Below are 15,780 nucleotides of genomic sequence, written 5' to 3' on the forward strand. Positions count from 1 at the left end.
AATATATTCTATTGATGAGAAAGTAGGCATATTGTTTGGTAATTCTTGATATTCTTTTGGTCACTCTTCTTTGGTATTAATCAAGTTTCTCATTTTTCATTGCCCATTATATCATTCCCTTCTTCATATTAATTGTGCAATGCCTCACCATCCTCATAATCGTGTCACTTCTAACATGGATTTTCTCTGTGTACACTTATTCTAGTATAGCTACTTTCCCCATCTTCATTTTTGCTAGTGTCATTTTTACCTTCTCTATTTGTATATCTAAAGTTGTAACATTAGAGTACAAAAGTGGTAGTTTAGATGTCCTTTATGGAAAAAAATTTTAATAAAAATTCTTCCATTTTCATCCTCCAATGACCCTGGGATGACTTTGCTTAGTTTTCCACCATGTCTTCCACCAAGCTTTCTTTAACCTCCTTTACCCTCTACTGTTACTCTTTCTTTGATGAGGCTATGCCCATAATCCTTCATCATTCTTTTCCTTAAGAGTTTATGCATTATTTTTATTTTAGATTGATTTTGCCTTTGACTACCGTTTTTCTGTATCTAGTAAGTCAAGTGTTTGCTGACTAATGTCCTTTTAAGTTTTTTGGGGGTATTCTTGTTATGGCTATGTATTTATTGAAATATATGTAGTATGGAATTATTATCCATATTAATATTCTTTCTTAAATGAACAATTTTCCTTACTGATATATTGTTTAAATAAGTCAGGACTGAAGTTTTTCAACTTGTATGCCATGTCATTTTCTCGTTTTTATTCTTTTTTCTAACTTTACACTAATTCTTATTTTTGATGCTTTATGAAAGAATACTTCTCATTATCTTTCAGCATTCTCTTCCAGAAGAATTTACCGATGAGTTTATATAGTTTAAATTAGTATTGCCTCTCTACAATTTGTACTTTTATAGAATTTTCTGGGGGACACAAAGATTAAATAAAGTGTTCAGGATTACAACAAGGTTGTTATGTTCCAGTCAGGACCCAGGTCCTCTAGTCTTTGAGGTCAACTGCATATCCATTATGCCATGGTTAGTGTTTTTATTCTTATTCTTATCCTTATTTTACACATAGGGAAACTGAGACTGAAGGAAATTTTAGTGACTTTCCCAGGCTCTTCTCACTAGGAGAGCCAGAACTATTCTTGGTTAAGGTTGTTTCTATCACACTAGGTGGATATTATTACCTGCTGCTCTCTGTTGGCTTCAAATTAAAATGAGTCATGTGAGTAACCAAGAAGATGGAAATTATCACTTCTGGATCCATCCTATATCCTAGTCTAATGTTGTGGACTAGGGATATCAGCTCTAATCCTAATATGCCACCATTACATTGTTTTTTAGTCATATCTAACTCTTCATGACCCCATTTAGAGTTTTCTTAGCAAACAGACTGAAGTGGTTTGTCATTTCCTTCTCCAGCTTCTTTAACAGAGAAGGAAACTGAGAAAAACAGAGTTAAGTGACTTGCCCAAGGTCACACAGCTAGTAAAAATCTGAGACCAGATTTGAACTGAGGCGTATGAGTGTTCTGAGTCTAGGCCTTCATCTACTTTGCCACATAGCTGCCTCCAACTTAGTACATAGGTTTTATTTCTCTAGAGTGTACACCTTCCAACGAATAGTAATGGGTATAAGTTTATAGTATAGATTCCTGGGTAAATCACCTTAAAGATTGCTTTGTGTACTGAGTTGGTGCATAGGCTGGGTATTTCCCATGCCTGTTTGACATTTCTTTTTTAAAATATATTTTTAGTTTTCAACATTCACTTCCACAAGATTTTGAGTTCCAAATTTTCTCCCCATCTCTCCCCTCCCCCACTCTAAGACACTATGCATTCTGATTACCCCTTTCCCCTTTCTGCTCTCCCTTCTAACAGCCCCCCCCCCACTCTTCTCTTATCCCCTTCCCTTCTATTTTCCTGTAGGGCAAGATAGATTTCTCTACACCATTGCTGTGTATCTTATTTCCCAGTTGCATGTTTAAACAATTTTAAACATTTGTTTTCAGAACTTTGAGTTTCGCTTTCTCTCTCTTCCTCCATCCCCATCCACCCTCATTGAGAAGGCAAGCAATTTGATATGGGTCATACATGTGCAGTCAAGCAAAACACCTCAATAGTCAGGCTGTGAAAGACTTCCATATTTCCACACTATGTCAACCCCCATTTATTATATTCTTTCCTTTGACTCTGACCCTTCTAAAAAGTGTTTGCTTCTGGTTGTCCCCTCCCCCCATTTGCCCTCTTTTTCATCATCCCCTCCTCTCTTATCCCCTTCCATGCTGCTTTCATATAGGTTATGATAGATTTTCACACCCAGTTGAGTGTGTATGTTATTCCCTTCTCAAGTCCAATCTGATAAGAGTAAGGTTTACCCATTCCCTCTCACCTCTGCTCTCTTCTCTTCCATTATAAAAGCTTTTCTTTGTCTCTTTTATGTGAGATAATTTACCCAATTCTACCTCTCACTTTCTCCTTCTGAGTATATTCCTTAATTTTAGTTTTTAGATGCCATGCCTTCATATTCAACTCACCCTGTGCTCTCTGTTTATATATATGCACATATGTATATATATGTACATATGTCTGCATATATGTGTATATGTATGTATATGTATGTGTATGTATACATATATATATGTGTATGTTCACTGCGACTACCCTAATACTGAGAAGGGTCTCATGAGTTACAAATATCATCTTTCCATTTAGGAATGTAAACAATTCAACTTTTAAAAGTGCCTTATGATTATTTTTTCTTGTTTACCTTTTCATGTTTCTCTTGGGTCTTGTATCTGAAGGTCAAATTTTCTATCTAGCTCTGGTCTTTTCATCAAAAATACTTGAAAGTCCTCTATTTCATTGAATATCCATTTTCTCCCTTGCAAGATTATACTCAGTTTTTCTGGGTAGATGATTCTTGGTTTTAATCCTAGCTCATTTGACCTCCAGAATATCATATTCTAAGCCCTCTGATCCCTCAATGCAGAAGTTGCTAAATGTTGTGCTATCCTGATTATGTTTCCACAGTACTTAAATTGTTTCTTTCTGGCTACTTGCAGTATTTTCTCCCTGACCTGGGAACTCTTGAATTTGGCTACAACATTCCTAGGAGTTTTCTTTTGGGGATCACTTTCAAGAGGTGATCAGTGGATTCTTTTGATTTCTATATTCCCCTCTGTTTCTAGAACATCAGGGCAGTTTTCCTTGATAATTTCTTGAAAGATGATGTCTAGGCTGGTTTTTGATCATGGCTTTCAGGTAGTGCAGTAATTTTTAAATAATCTATCCTGGATCTGTTTCCTAGGTCAGTTGTTTTTCCAATGAGTTATTTCACATTGTCCTCTATTTTTTCATTCTTTTAGTTTTGTTTTATAATTTTTTGATTTCTTATAGAGTCATTAGCTTCCATTTGCTCCATTCTAATTTTTAAGGAATTATTTTCTTCAGTGAGCTTTTGTACCTCCTTTTCCATTTGGTCAATTCTTCTTTTTAAGGCATCTTTCTCCTCATTGGCTTTTTGGAACTCTTTTGCCATTTGGCATTTTTAAAGGTATTGTTTTCTTCAGTATTTTTTGTGTCTCCTTTATCAAGCTGTTGACTCATTTTTCAGAATTTTGTTGCACCATTCTTATTTCTTTTCCCAATTTTTCCTCCACATCTCTTACTTCATTTTCAAAATCCTTTTTGAGCTCTTCCATGGCCTGAGACCAATTCATATTTTTTTTAAGGCTTTGGATGTAGGAACTTTGACTTTGTTGCCTTCTTCTGGTCTCATGTTTTGATCTTCCTTGTCACCAAAGTAAGGTGCTATAGTCTGAGTTTTTTTCAACTGTTTGCTCATTTTCCCAGTCAATTACTGAACTTTTTAACTCTCTGTTAAGGTAAGACGGTAAGACTCTGCTTCCAGTACACCTCTAGGGGCTGTACTGTCCCAAGCTTCTGTGATTTTGTGCGGCTGTTTTCAGAGATACTTCCAGGGATCTGAAAATTTTCAGTTCTTCTAAGGTTGTATGATCAAAGGAGAAGTGTTTACTCCTTTCCTGGACTGTGTTCTGATCTGTGAATGACCACAAGCACTCTTTTTTTTGCCTTGGAACTGTGAGGATTCCCTCTCCATTGCAGTCACAAGCTCTGCTACACCAGTGCTCCTCTCACCCCCAGTCTGCCACCCAGGACTACAACTTAGATTAAAGAACAGGAAAAGCAAGAGAATCCTGCCTTAGCATCTGCAATGAGATCACTGCAATGCCCCTCTGATCAGCCACTGGATCCCCCCACTATCTGTGGGCTAAGAACTCCAGAAGCAGTTGTTGCTGTTGCCAATGCTGCCGCTATTGCCACTGTTGCCACTGTCCTGGAGTTGGGGCCTGACCACACTCTTCTTTCTGTCCTACAGTTGGGGTTATACTGTGCTCTTCCCTCACTCAGGTTCAACAGACCTTTCCTATTGACCTTCTACATTGTCTTTGGTATTTGTGGGTTGAGAAATCTGGAAAGTGCCACAGCTACCAGTCATTCAGAGCCCTGAGGTCTGCTGCAGCCCATCTGTGCCAGTGCAGCCCATGCTGGACTGTGCTCTTCTCTCAGACTGGTGTAAAAGACCTTTCCTGTTGACCTTCCAGGTTCTTTTGGCTTTAACATTTGTTTCACTCTGTCATTTTGTGGGTTCTGTTGCTCTAGAATTTGTTTAGGATTAATTTTTATGGGCATTTGGAGGGGTTTGGGGGAGAGCTCAAGCAAGTATCTGCTTTTACTCTGCCATCTTGGCTCCACCCCTCCCCCATTGTCATTTCTGTTACTATCTGTTGATCATTTCTGTTACCTAGAACCATAGAATTTTAGAGAAGAGAATCTTCAGAATCTCTCATAATAAGCTCTGCATGTTATAGAGGAGGAGACTGAAGGCCAAGAGAGGTACAGTAATTTACCCAAAATCAAATTGCTAGGTATTAGCAGAGCTTGACTTTGAATTCCTGGCTACCTATTCTATTCACTAAATCTGGGCACTAAAGTTCCATTGCCTGATAATTTTTAATAAAATGCCTCAGTTGGATTTTATATTTTCTTTTCTCCATTGAATGTTGAAGAATCTAAATCTAATTGGAGTAGGATCAAAAACTGATGAGTATAGAAATCAAAGAAGACTCCCCAAAGGGAGAAAAACTAAAAATTTCCCACTGACAGTAATACTTCCTACAAGAAGACTTTGATGATTCCCCTAGGAGTTAGTATCCTTTCCCCACCCCTGTTACCCCAGGCTATTTTGGATTATTGACATATATGTCCTCTCCCTCCCCCCACCCCCCCACTCTTGGCAGAATGTAAGCTCCATGTTTCATTATTTATTTTGTATTCCCCAGTTCCTAGTTCGTACTAGATACATCATCATTACTTATATTATTACTTTCAAACTCCTTATTCACCAGGCAAGACTGACTATTAGTGTAATGGTAGAAACATTATCACCAGGTACTGATAAAAATCAATCTTTATTTCCTTCTCATGCAGGAGGAAGATGTTGCTGCCTTGGGTTACTTTACTACTTTCCTCTTGCCTCTCAGTGGCCCAGGCATGGGGAGGATGGGATTTCCAGAATGACAGGTTCCGGAAATTCAAAGCGCTAGGGATCCAAGAGGAAAAGAATTTGTTGGTGCTCACAGCAACAACACTGGCCAGAGTGCTGAATGAAACTCGGTTCTTGATGGTGGAGTTCTGTGAGTAATTTAGTTTTTCCCAAAGAAATGGTCTCAGTAGTTGGGATAGAGGAAAAGGGGAGTTCAATTATAATTCACATTTCTATGGCATTTTGAGGGTCATAAAACTTTTAAAGTTTGAGTAAAAAGGAAGGAAAGCATTTTGCTTTCTTAGGACAACTGTGTGAGCTATCTAATATTACCTGTGAAATGTGAGGTATAGGCACATTACATGGCTTATAGTATCACAGCATTTGAGAATTGGAAGACATCTCCATGGCCATATCATAATCTAGTCATACACTAAAGGAACCCCACTAGTTCTTACCTGGCTAGTGGTCATTTAACCTCTGTTTGAAGACCTCTAAGGGTGGGGATCGCCACTCAAGGCAACCTATTTCATCTTTGGACAACTCTTAAATAGGAAGTTTTTCTTGACATGAAGCCTAAATTTGTCTCTCTGAAGCCCCTTCCCATTGCTCCTGCTTCTGCCCTCTGAGGTCAAATAGAGGTAGTCAAATCCCTCCTTCACACAACAGCCCTTCAGATATTTGATGTCAGCTCTTAGATCCCCCTATCCTAGCATTACCCTTTCCAAGGTACATATATCTAGTTCTATCTTTATATCATTTATTCTCATATGCCGACACCCTTCATTATTTTTGGTTGTCCTCCCTACACTCCCTTGTTTATGAATATTCTTCTTAAACTGCCCAGCTCAGAACCAAATGATGGTAAGGTGATGTTTGAAAAGAGCAGAGAATAGTGGAACTATTACTTTCCTGTGCCTGGAAGCTATACCTCTCTTAATTCAGTCCAATATTTATTAGGTTTTTTGGCTGCTGTATCACATGGTTAACTTATATTGGGCTTGTATCCATTAAAACTCTTGGTCTTTTATTTTTTTTTCCAAAACAGTTGGTATCTAAATATGTCTTTTTATCTTGTACTTGTGAAGGAGGGGCATTTTCAAATATCCAAATATAAGATTTTACATTTATCCTTATTGAACTTCATCTTATCAGATTTGAATTAATTCTTAATCTAGTCAATTAATACATTTTTGCATACTGAACCTGCTCCTGTGTGTTAGCCATCCCTTTCAACTTTATGTCACATGAAAGACTGATGTTCATGCCATCTGCCTTTGTCCAAGTCATTGATAAAAACATTAAACAGCATAGGACCAAGCATGGAATTCTAGGGAATTCCACTGGAGACTTTCTGCTAGTTCAAATGCTCTTTTAGTTTAGCCATCTAAACAATTCAGAATCTTATTGTGCTATGCATTAGTCCCAAAGTATCCATCATATCCAAAAGAATGGATATGAAATACTTCATCAAAACCTTTGCTAATAACTAAATAAATGATATCTACAGCATTCTAATCATCTGCCTACTTAGTAGTGCTGTGCATCCCATTCCCCAAACAGGAAATGAGGATATTCATTCAAGAAATTTTCTCTGAGTAAGCAGTGATCTTGTCCTGTTAGTGCCACATCTAGCACTTTGAACATCTCTTCTGTATTTATCATTTATTATAGCTTTTTTTGTATTTGTCACATCTACCTCTTTTAATTATATGTAAACTCTTTCAAGACAGGAACTGTGTCATATAAATTTTTAAAAATTTCACCCAGTGTCTAACATAGTGCTATGTATTGATAACTTTATCCGCTGAATTCATTTGAAATATCTATATCTATAGATATAGATATAGGTGGTTTACTTAGAAAATCCCCCCAAATAATCAAGGAAACTAAATGAAACAATTAATAGCTTTAGTAAAGGGTGAGATGTAAAATGATTTTTAAAAAAATCAATATTTATATATAGCAGTAACAGAATTCATGAGAAAATAGTATTAAAGGAGTCATATTAAAAATATCTACAAAATGCTTAAAATATCTAGGGAGTCAATCTACTAAGGCACATGCTAAACATATAAATATCATTACAAAATATTATTTAAAGAAATAAAGAATTATTTAGAATTGGAATGATATTCATTACTCATGATAGGGCCCCATACATATAATAGAAATGATATTATCTAAACTAATTCATAGATTATTGCTATACCAATCAAATTACCAAAGAACCAGATAAAATAGTAACAGAATTCATTTAGAGAAATAGGAGGTCTAGAATCTTGAGAGAAATCCTGAAAATAAGAATGCAGGGGAACAGCACAACTTCCAGATCTCAAAATATAAAGATAAAATACAAAATTTATGATATATTAGGAAATATCTGAAATATATTATAATAAAATCATTTTGTATTTTTAAACAAACAGAAAAGTAGATCACCGGAACAAAGTAAAAGAACAATCAGAAACAATTGGCTTCAGGAGTAAACCTTTGGACATAAATTATCTAGGGAAAGAACTTCTGTTTTACAAGAACTGCTGGAAAACTGGAAAGCAGTTTCATAGCAAGCAACATCTTACATGATGTACCATAATGAGCTCAAAATGGGCATGTGATCAGAATGTAGAAAGACATACCATTAAAATAGAAAAGAAGTAGATTAAGTACTTTTCATGATGATTAAGATGACTAAGGAGAAGAGTTCTTAACCAAAAATGTTATAGAGACCGTCACAGAGTTAAAATGACAAGTTTAAACAGAAAGAATTTCATCATCAACACAATGTAGCTAAAATAGAAGAGAAATTATTGGTTGGGGATATTTTTTTTACATCAAATATCTCTGACAAAGTTCAGATATTCAAAATAGTAAGAGATTAACACAAATACGTAATACCAAAAGCCATTTTCCAGTGGATAAATAGCTAAAGGATATGAACTGATAAGTTTTCAGAAGTGCACACTATTAACAACTACATCAAAGACTGATACAAATCATTAATAATGGAAATATAAGTCAAAACAACTTGAAGATTTCAATTGATACCCAGAAAATTTGCAAGGATGACCAAATATGGAAACAGTCTATGGTGGAGGGACTTTGAGAACACTTGTATACTTGTACACTACAAATTGGTGTAGCCATTTGGAAAAGCAATTTGGAATTATTCCAAGAAAATAATTAAAATTTCTATACACATTGATCCAGAAATCTTACTGCTAGACATATACCCCAAGAAGGGTATGTAAAGATATAAAGAAAGGCTCAATATACACTAAAGTATTCATAGCAACACTTTGGGGATGGGGCATGGGAAAATCATTGGGTGATACCCAAGTAATAGGAAGTGATTAAGTAAATTGTGATACATGAATCTAATGGAATATTCATAGCAAGAAATGTTGAATATGAACAATTCAGAGAAACACGAGATGCTTTGAACTTAGGCAATATGAAATAAGCGGAATTAGGTAACCAATATATACCATGACTGTAACAATGTGAAAAAAGAATAATAACCCCAAAAGCAACTGACTGCTATGTAACTATAATGTCCAACCTTGACCTCCAGGAAGAAATAGGGCCTTGCTCTTTTCTCTACAGTAGAGAACTACGGGCATGGAGGATTCCCTATATTGTTAAATACAGGTTAATTTTATTGAACTGCCTACACCCCTCTCCCCCTACCCAGGTAATCTATATTAAAAAGGCTAGATATTTGGGTAGGGGACCAGAAAATGATATATTCAGAATCAAAGGTGATATGAGGAAAAAGGCATAAATAAAAATAGAAAAAGAAAAAAGTACATGTGATTTATTCTTCAATAGGTTTTCTATAGTGGAGAGTACAGAGCTGTCTTTAGTAGACTTGAAGTCAGACGACTGTTGTTTGGTGGCTTTTCTCTACCATTTATGACCTCTGAGCCCTTCAATAAGTCATTTATCCTCTTTGATTGTAAAATTGAGACAATAATATTTGTATTTTCTTCCTCAAAGAGTTGTTCTAAGATTCAAAAGATATGAAATCTAAGATTCTTTGAAATTATAATTCAATAAACACCTAAAATCTACTACTATATTATTTTCTGTTCTTTAGAAAAATCTACATTTAGCTTGATTATTTTGTGGTCTCATAAGTAAGGAAAATTCATTTTTGGACTCTGAAAGAAACCATACCTTTCAGAGCACATTAAGGTCTTTAGATAGATTTTATCAACAAGGGTAGAAACATACTTTTCTACTCAAGAGTCATTTGACTAAAATTTTAAATTAAAACACTATCAGCTAGCCTCCTCCTGGGCCAAGTATTCCTTTTAAACCAAGTTTATGGCACTTCACTTTAATTGGCCTAAAATGACTGTTTTTAAAATTTCAAAAAGATATTCCTTCTTCTAGGGTTGTTGGAATTTGGTGACCAAGTTCATTGTTGCCCTAGAGGTACCTGATATTATAGTTCAACTTGGTCAGTTCACCTTCTATCCAAGTTTGCAAACTGACCCAGTTTTGGCCTCAGAGGAGGTCTTCTGCCTCTTGCTAACTCTATTATAGGCAGCCTCTCTCCCTCTCAGTAAAGCAGAAAGTTGAAAATGAAGAAAGACAAGAAGACGGAGATGAATTGAGTTTAATTAAGTCATGGGTAAAACATTCACAAAGACCTCACACAGCTACATAAGCTTTTAGTATTTTAATACAATGATTTCTAGTACTGTTTTACCTAACTTTATCACCTACACAGAGAGGCAGGGTAGGTTAGTGGTTAACTACTTTTGGAGTCAGGAAGACTCAATTTCAAATACTGCTTTTGGCATGTGGTGGCTGTATGACTGTAGTAGGCATATCAATGAATCTCTGAGTGTTCCTAGGTAACTCTCTAAAACTATATTTTGTAAGACAGTTGCTGATTTGTATTGGTAGAGGGCCCCTATACTAATGCAGTCATAAACGATTTATTTAAAAATCACCTAGACATAAAATAATATGGCAGTAGGGGGAGTTGATTTCTGTTTCTTGGTGTTTTGCATTAGCCAACTTGATGCTGACCTCCTGACTTTTCTCTTTATAGCAATGAAATATTTTGTTCCACTCAACTGTCTTTCAAGGAGACTAGATAGGGATGAGGAAAAAGTGAGCTATCCCAAATCCCAAAATTTTGAAGGAACGTGTTCTTTATTCTATAAGAAGGAAAATGAATTGTAGAGCTCCTGTCTTTTTGTAATAAAAATATTTACCTTAAATACTTTTCAAATCAGGATATTCCTTTTCCAAAGCATTCATAGGATTATAGAATTAGAGCTAGAGATCTTTGAAGTCATTTGACAGGTGAGGAAATGGAGGCACGGAAAAGATAAATGATTAGTCCAAGATCGCATAGCTAACAAGTATCTGAGTTAAAATTTGAATACAGGTTTAGGTGGAGTAGTGGATAAAGCACTAGACCTTAAATCAGAAAGATTCATTTTCCTGAGTTCAAATCTGATCTCAGACATTTGCTAGCTGTGTGACCCTGGGCAAGTCACTTAACCCTCTTTGCCTGAGTTTTCTTATCTGTAAAATGAGTCAGGGAATGAAAGGGTGAAACTGTTTCGTTTCCTTTGCCAAGAAAATGCCAGATGGGGTTAATGAAGAGTGAGATCTAACTGAACAACAACTTCCAGATTCCTAGTCCACTTCCCTACCTATTATTGCCTCAGAGATGTCTCCATAAGGGAATTTGTTAAACTCTACCCAAGAAACTTCTGCTCTCTATTGCAGGAAAGATAGAGAAGACAGAACCCTTTTGAAACATTATTTTGATAATTCAGAGTTGAATCTCAGACCACAAGGTTAACATTGTTTTTTGGAGATCATAGACCTACTCTGGAAGGGTCCTCAGCATCTAGTTTACCACCCCTCTCCCATTTTGAAGATGAAGAAACGGAGACCTAGGGATGCTTGATGATTAGCCAAAGGTTGTGCAGATAGTAAAAATCAGAAGTGGGGTTTGAATCCAGGTCTTTGGAGGCTAGTGTCAGTGCTTTTTTGGTCATATCATGTTGATATAGTCACTGCCTCACTTAAATCCAATTCACAGCAATGTCGTATCATTAGCCTCATGATATCATTGGTTCTCTGGGAGAAAAACAACAGTCATTAGCCCCTTCCCTTTGTTCCCTACTCCTATGATGAAAGACGCTAATCTGGGGTTCCACGGTGACAGCATTCTGGGATCTCAGTTCATTGTCATCAGTGTCCTAAAGCACTCCACTGAGCTGTTTGTGATGAAACAGCCTTGATACCACCACTGTCTCTAGGGGGCCACTCCTACAGAGTTCTGAGCCAGAAAATCCTAAAGCTATCTGAAAAGCCAAATAGAGCAAATATTTTCTTACCCTTTCCTTTTCTTCTCTGTTTCCTGCTTTGCATTCAACTCCACACTCAATCCACTCCTCTCTTCTCTCTTGACTGATTTGAGACCTGGTCCCTTTCTTAATATACTTCATGAATTTAGAAGACTTGGGTACTATCTCTGTTTTCAACGTGTCCTCAGATGGCAGCTGTTCAGAGACCCATTGGTCATTTTCTGTGTCATTCTGTGGACCTTCTCCTGCTGTGTTACACTTTGAACTGTACACAGTGTTCCAAGGGCAGGCAAACCATGGCCTTAGACTAAGCTTTTTCTTGGCATCAGCACAATCTTTCTCACTGTAACAGCACACTGGGCAGAGGACTTCAGAGAATTGTGAGTGAATGACAGTTTTGTTATCTGTATTGAAGGGATAGCCTGCTACTCAGTAGCCACTTATTCAGTGAAAAGTTTCTGGTGGTTTGAGCTTACCATCCCATTCTGGAATTATTTTGCCCTCTTCAGCAAATACCAACAAGCTGGTTTATGATATTGGGCAATTTATTTCTCTTCTCTGGGCCTCAGCTTCCTCACCTTTAAAATAAGGGGTTCAGACAAGAGGACTTCTAGTTATAAAACTCAAATTCTATGACTCACTCCCCTTTGGATTCTCAACCTGGAATAATGCTTGTTTTTTAATTCCGAAACTTGATCTGACTTGGTTATGTTTTGTGTGAGGTTGATTATGGTTGGTTATATAATGTAATACTTTTAAATATCACATTGTACCTATGTTCTTGCCCAAAGGCCTCACAATTCATTTGGCCCAAAGCAATAGAATTCTTAACCTTCCACAGAATAATGAGCAAAGTAGTTTTTGCTATTATTGTTTAGACATTTTCAGTCATGTCAGACTATTTGTGGCTCTATTTGAGAGTTTTCCTTGGGCAGAGATACTGGAATGGTTTGCTATTTCCATATCCAGCTTGTTTTAGAGAAAGGAAACTGAGGCAAAGAGGGTTAAGTAACTTGCCAGGGTCACACAGCTAGTTAAGTGTCTGAGGTCAGATTTAAATTCAGAAAGATGAGTCTTCTTAACTTCAGGCCCAACACTCTTATCCACTGTGTCTTCCAGCAGTGAAGTAGTTTAAGTACTCCAAAATAATGGTTGGTCTAAAATAATTCCTCTTTGCCCTGGGAGTTCATGTTTGATCCCTACCCTCCATAGATTAATCTTTATTATGTTTTGTTCAGACTAACATTAAAATGAACTTTTAGTCATTATGATAATAGAAGAGAAAAGATGCATATGGTGAAAAGAGGTATAGAGAAAGACTACCACCAACTACCCAACTCATAGGATTAAAGGCTGGGTCATGGATTTAGAAATGAAAGTAACCTCAGAGGTCATATACTCCAGTCTCCTCATTTTGCAATGTGGAAAATAAGTCCAAGAAAGGCTAAAGTCACACAGATAATAAGTAGCAGAATGCAGGTCCTCTGACTCCAATTCCTTCCCACTTACAGATTCTACTTGAGTCATAAGTGATTGAGGAGGAGCCAGCCAAACTTTTCCAAGGACATTCATGTTCAATAGGGCTTATAAAGCAATATACCTTAGGCCTTGGAGCCTTCTATTATGAAGAGGATGTCTCTTGAGATAAGATTTTTAAGCTAAGCTTCAATTCACATGTATTTGGAACAGGGCAATATCACCTGGAGGAATCAGGAAAGGCTTTATTTATGAAGGAGGTGGCTCTGGCTAAGCTTTGATATGAATGAACTTCAGATTATAAGAAGCAGAGATGAGAAAGAAATCCTGTGCTAAAGCATAGACACATGTAACAAAATGTTGTAATTAGGGATTGATAAGCAGGCTGGTTTGACTGGTTTGAAGAGTGAGAAGAAGATGGATGTGTGACAAACCATGGGGGCCACAGTATTTCCACAGACTTTCCCAACCAAGGCTGTCCAATGTTCTCCCAAAGAAAATCCTACTTTAGAAGTCAGCTGGACATGTGTGCAACAGCCTCTGGGGGTAGACCAGTACTTTTGGCACATGGGCTATCAGAGGAATTCAACAAGACTGAATTTTTCTTCCTGGAACACTTTTTGGCATGTTTACTTCTCTTTTTCCTTCTATCTTTTCAAAACTCTTAAGCAACTGTTAGCTCTAAGGTGGACCTGGCTCATGGGAGCTATGTTTGTGCTGGACAGAGTATCATGGACAAAAGCGATAGATTTGGCTGGGCCTGGATCTGTGACATCTCAGGACTGAGAGCAGATGCTGACAAGGTACTAGTCCTGGAACAAGTGGAGACCCAGAGAGGCCAGGCAGGTGGAGGAGGTGCCCAGACACTCAGAACACTCCTTTTTGCACTGAAGGACATCAACCTTGGTGACAATGCTCTGGTCTCTCATTGTTGAAGTTGTAGCCAAAACACTGATCCTAAAAAAGTAAACAAATGAATGAATAATTTAAACAAATGCTCAAACCTTGTCTTGTATTTCATGTGAGTGTAACATGGGTCACCTGTGACATTAGTTCAGTGTCATGGTTCAATGTGACTATTTGGAGTAATCAATTCTGAAACTCAATTTTAATTAAAATGTAAAAGAAATGTTAGAAACAAGAAAGGAATCATATAGTGGTCTTTCTCTGCAATATTCACACTAAAGGACAATTTCTCGCACCTCCCTAGATGGAAGAATAGGATAGAAATCTCCTGGGGGAATTTTAAAAGGATTTGGGAATGTTGTCTTCCAGTGCATGGTGGGACAAGGTTAAGAAACTGTTAATTGCCTCTCCTCCACCCCTGTCTCCTCTTCTCAGCAGAGTCTCAGTGGTCAGCAAGGAGATCTGACAACTTCCTGGGAGAGGAGTGCTGCACTTTAGGATCAGTTGAAATATCTTGGCTTAGCTCTAGAGCCATCAGGATTTCTTAAATTTATTTATTTAACTTTTAACATTGGTTTTCACAAAATTTTGGGTTCCAAATTTTCTCCCCATTTCTTCTCTCACCCCACCCCAAAACACCAAGCATTCTAATTGCCCCTATCACCCATCTGCCCTCTCTTCTAACATCCCTCCCTTCCCTTGTCCCTATCTTCTCTTTTGTCCTGTAGGGCCAGATAACTTTCTATACCCCATTACCTGTATTTCTTATTCCCTAGTAGTAAGAACAATACTCAACAGTTGTTCCTAAACTTTGACTTCCAACTTCTCTTCATCCCTCCCTCCCCACCCATTCCCTCTGGGAAGCAAGCAATTCAATATAAGCCATATCTGTGTAGTTTTGCAAATGATTTCCATAATAGTCGTGTTGTGTAAGACTAACTATATTTCCCTCCATACTATCCTGCCCCCCATTGCTTCTGTTCTCTCTTTGGATCCTGTCCCTCCCCAAGAGTGTTGACTTTAAATAGCTCCCTCTTCCCACTTCCCTCCCTTCCATCATCCCCCCTACCCTGCTTATCCCCTTATCCCCAACTTTCCTGTATTGTAAGATAGATTTTCATACCAAAATGAGTGTGCATTTTATTCCTTCCTTTAGTCGAATGTAATGAGAGTAAGCTTCATGTTTTTCTCTCACCTCCCCTCTTTTTCCCTCTACTGAAAAGTCTTTTGCTTGCCTCTTTTATCAGAGATAATTTGCCCCATTCCATTTCTCCCTTTCTCCTCCCAATATATTTCTCTCTCACCACTTAATTTCATTTTTTTAAAGATATGCTCCCATCCTATTCAATTCACTCCGTGTTCTGTGCTTTGTGCTGTGTGTGTGTGTGTGTGTGTGTGTGTGTGTGTAATCCCACCAACTACCCAGATAATGAAAATTTTCAAGAGTTACAAACATTGTCTTTCCATGTAGGAATGTAAACAA

At 37.3% G+C, this 15,780-nt stretch overlaps 2 protein-coding genes across 8 annotated transcripts in view; one reads left to right on the forward strand and one right to left on the reverse strand.

Annotated features, from left to right (window-relative positions):
* The window catches only part of ACSM5 (acyl-CoA synthetase medium chain family member 5), an 84,484-nt gene extending 72,365 nt beyond the window's left edge, over positions 1 to 12,119 (reverse strand). Inside the window, exon 1 of one of the 4 annotated variants that reach the window (XM_072597965.1) lies at positions 11,946 to 12,119. In XM_072597965.1, the coding sequence (XP_072454066.1) occupies positions 11,946 to 11,979 (34 nt within the window). In that variant the 5' untranslated portion in view covers positions 11,980 to 12,119. The remainder of the gene's footprint in view (positions 1 to 11,945) is intronic. The other 3 variants (XM_072597962.1, XM_072597963.1, XM_072597964.1) reach the window with 3 other exon arrangements.
* PDILT (protein disulfide isomerase like, testis expressed) overlaps positions 1 to 15,780 on the forward strand; it is a 78,151-nt gene that overhangs the window by 13,665 nt on the left and 48,706 nt on the right. For 2 of the 4 annotated variants that reach the window (XM_072597972.1, XM_072597973.1), the window contains one exon: positions 5,520 to 5,725. In XM_072597972.1, the coding sequence (XP_072454073.1) occupies positions 5,527 to 5,725 (199 nt within the window). In that variant the 5' untranslated portion in view covers positions 5,520 to 5,526. Of the gene's footprint in view, positions 1 to 4,841; positions 4,926 to 5,519; positions 5,726 to 12,212; positions 12,296 to 15,780 lie in introns of those variants that run through there. The other 2 variants (XM_072597970.1, XM_072597974.1) reach the window with 2 other exon arrangements.

This window comes from Notamacropus eugenii, chromosome 3 (assembly GCF_028372415.1).
Source record: "Notamacropus eugenii isolate mMacEug1 chromosome 3, mMacEug1.pri_v2, whole genome shotgun sequence".
In the NCBI taxonomy this organism is placed as follows: Eukaryota; Metazoa; Chordata; class Mammalia; order Diprotodontia; family Macropodidae; genus Notamacropus; species Notamacropus eugenii.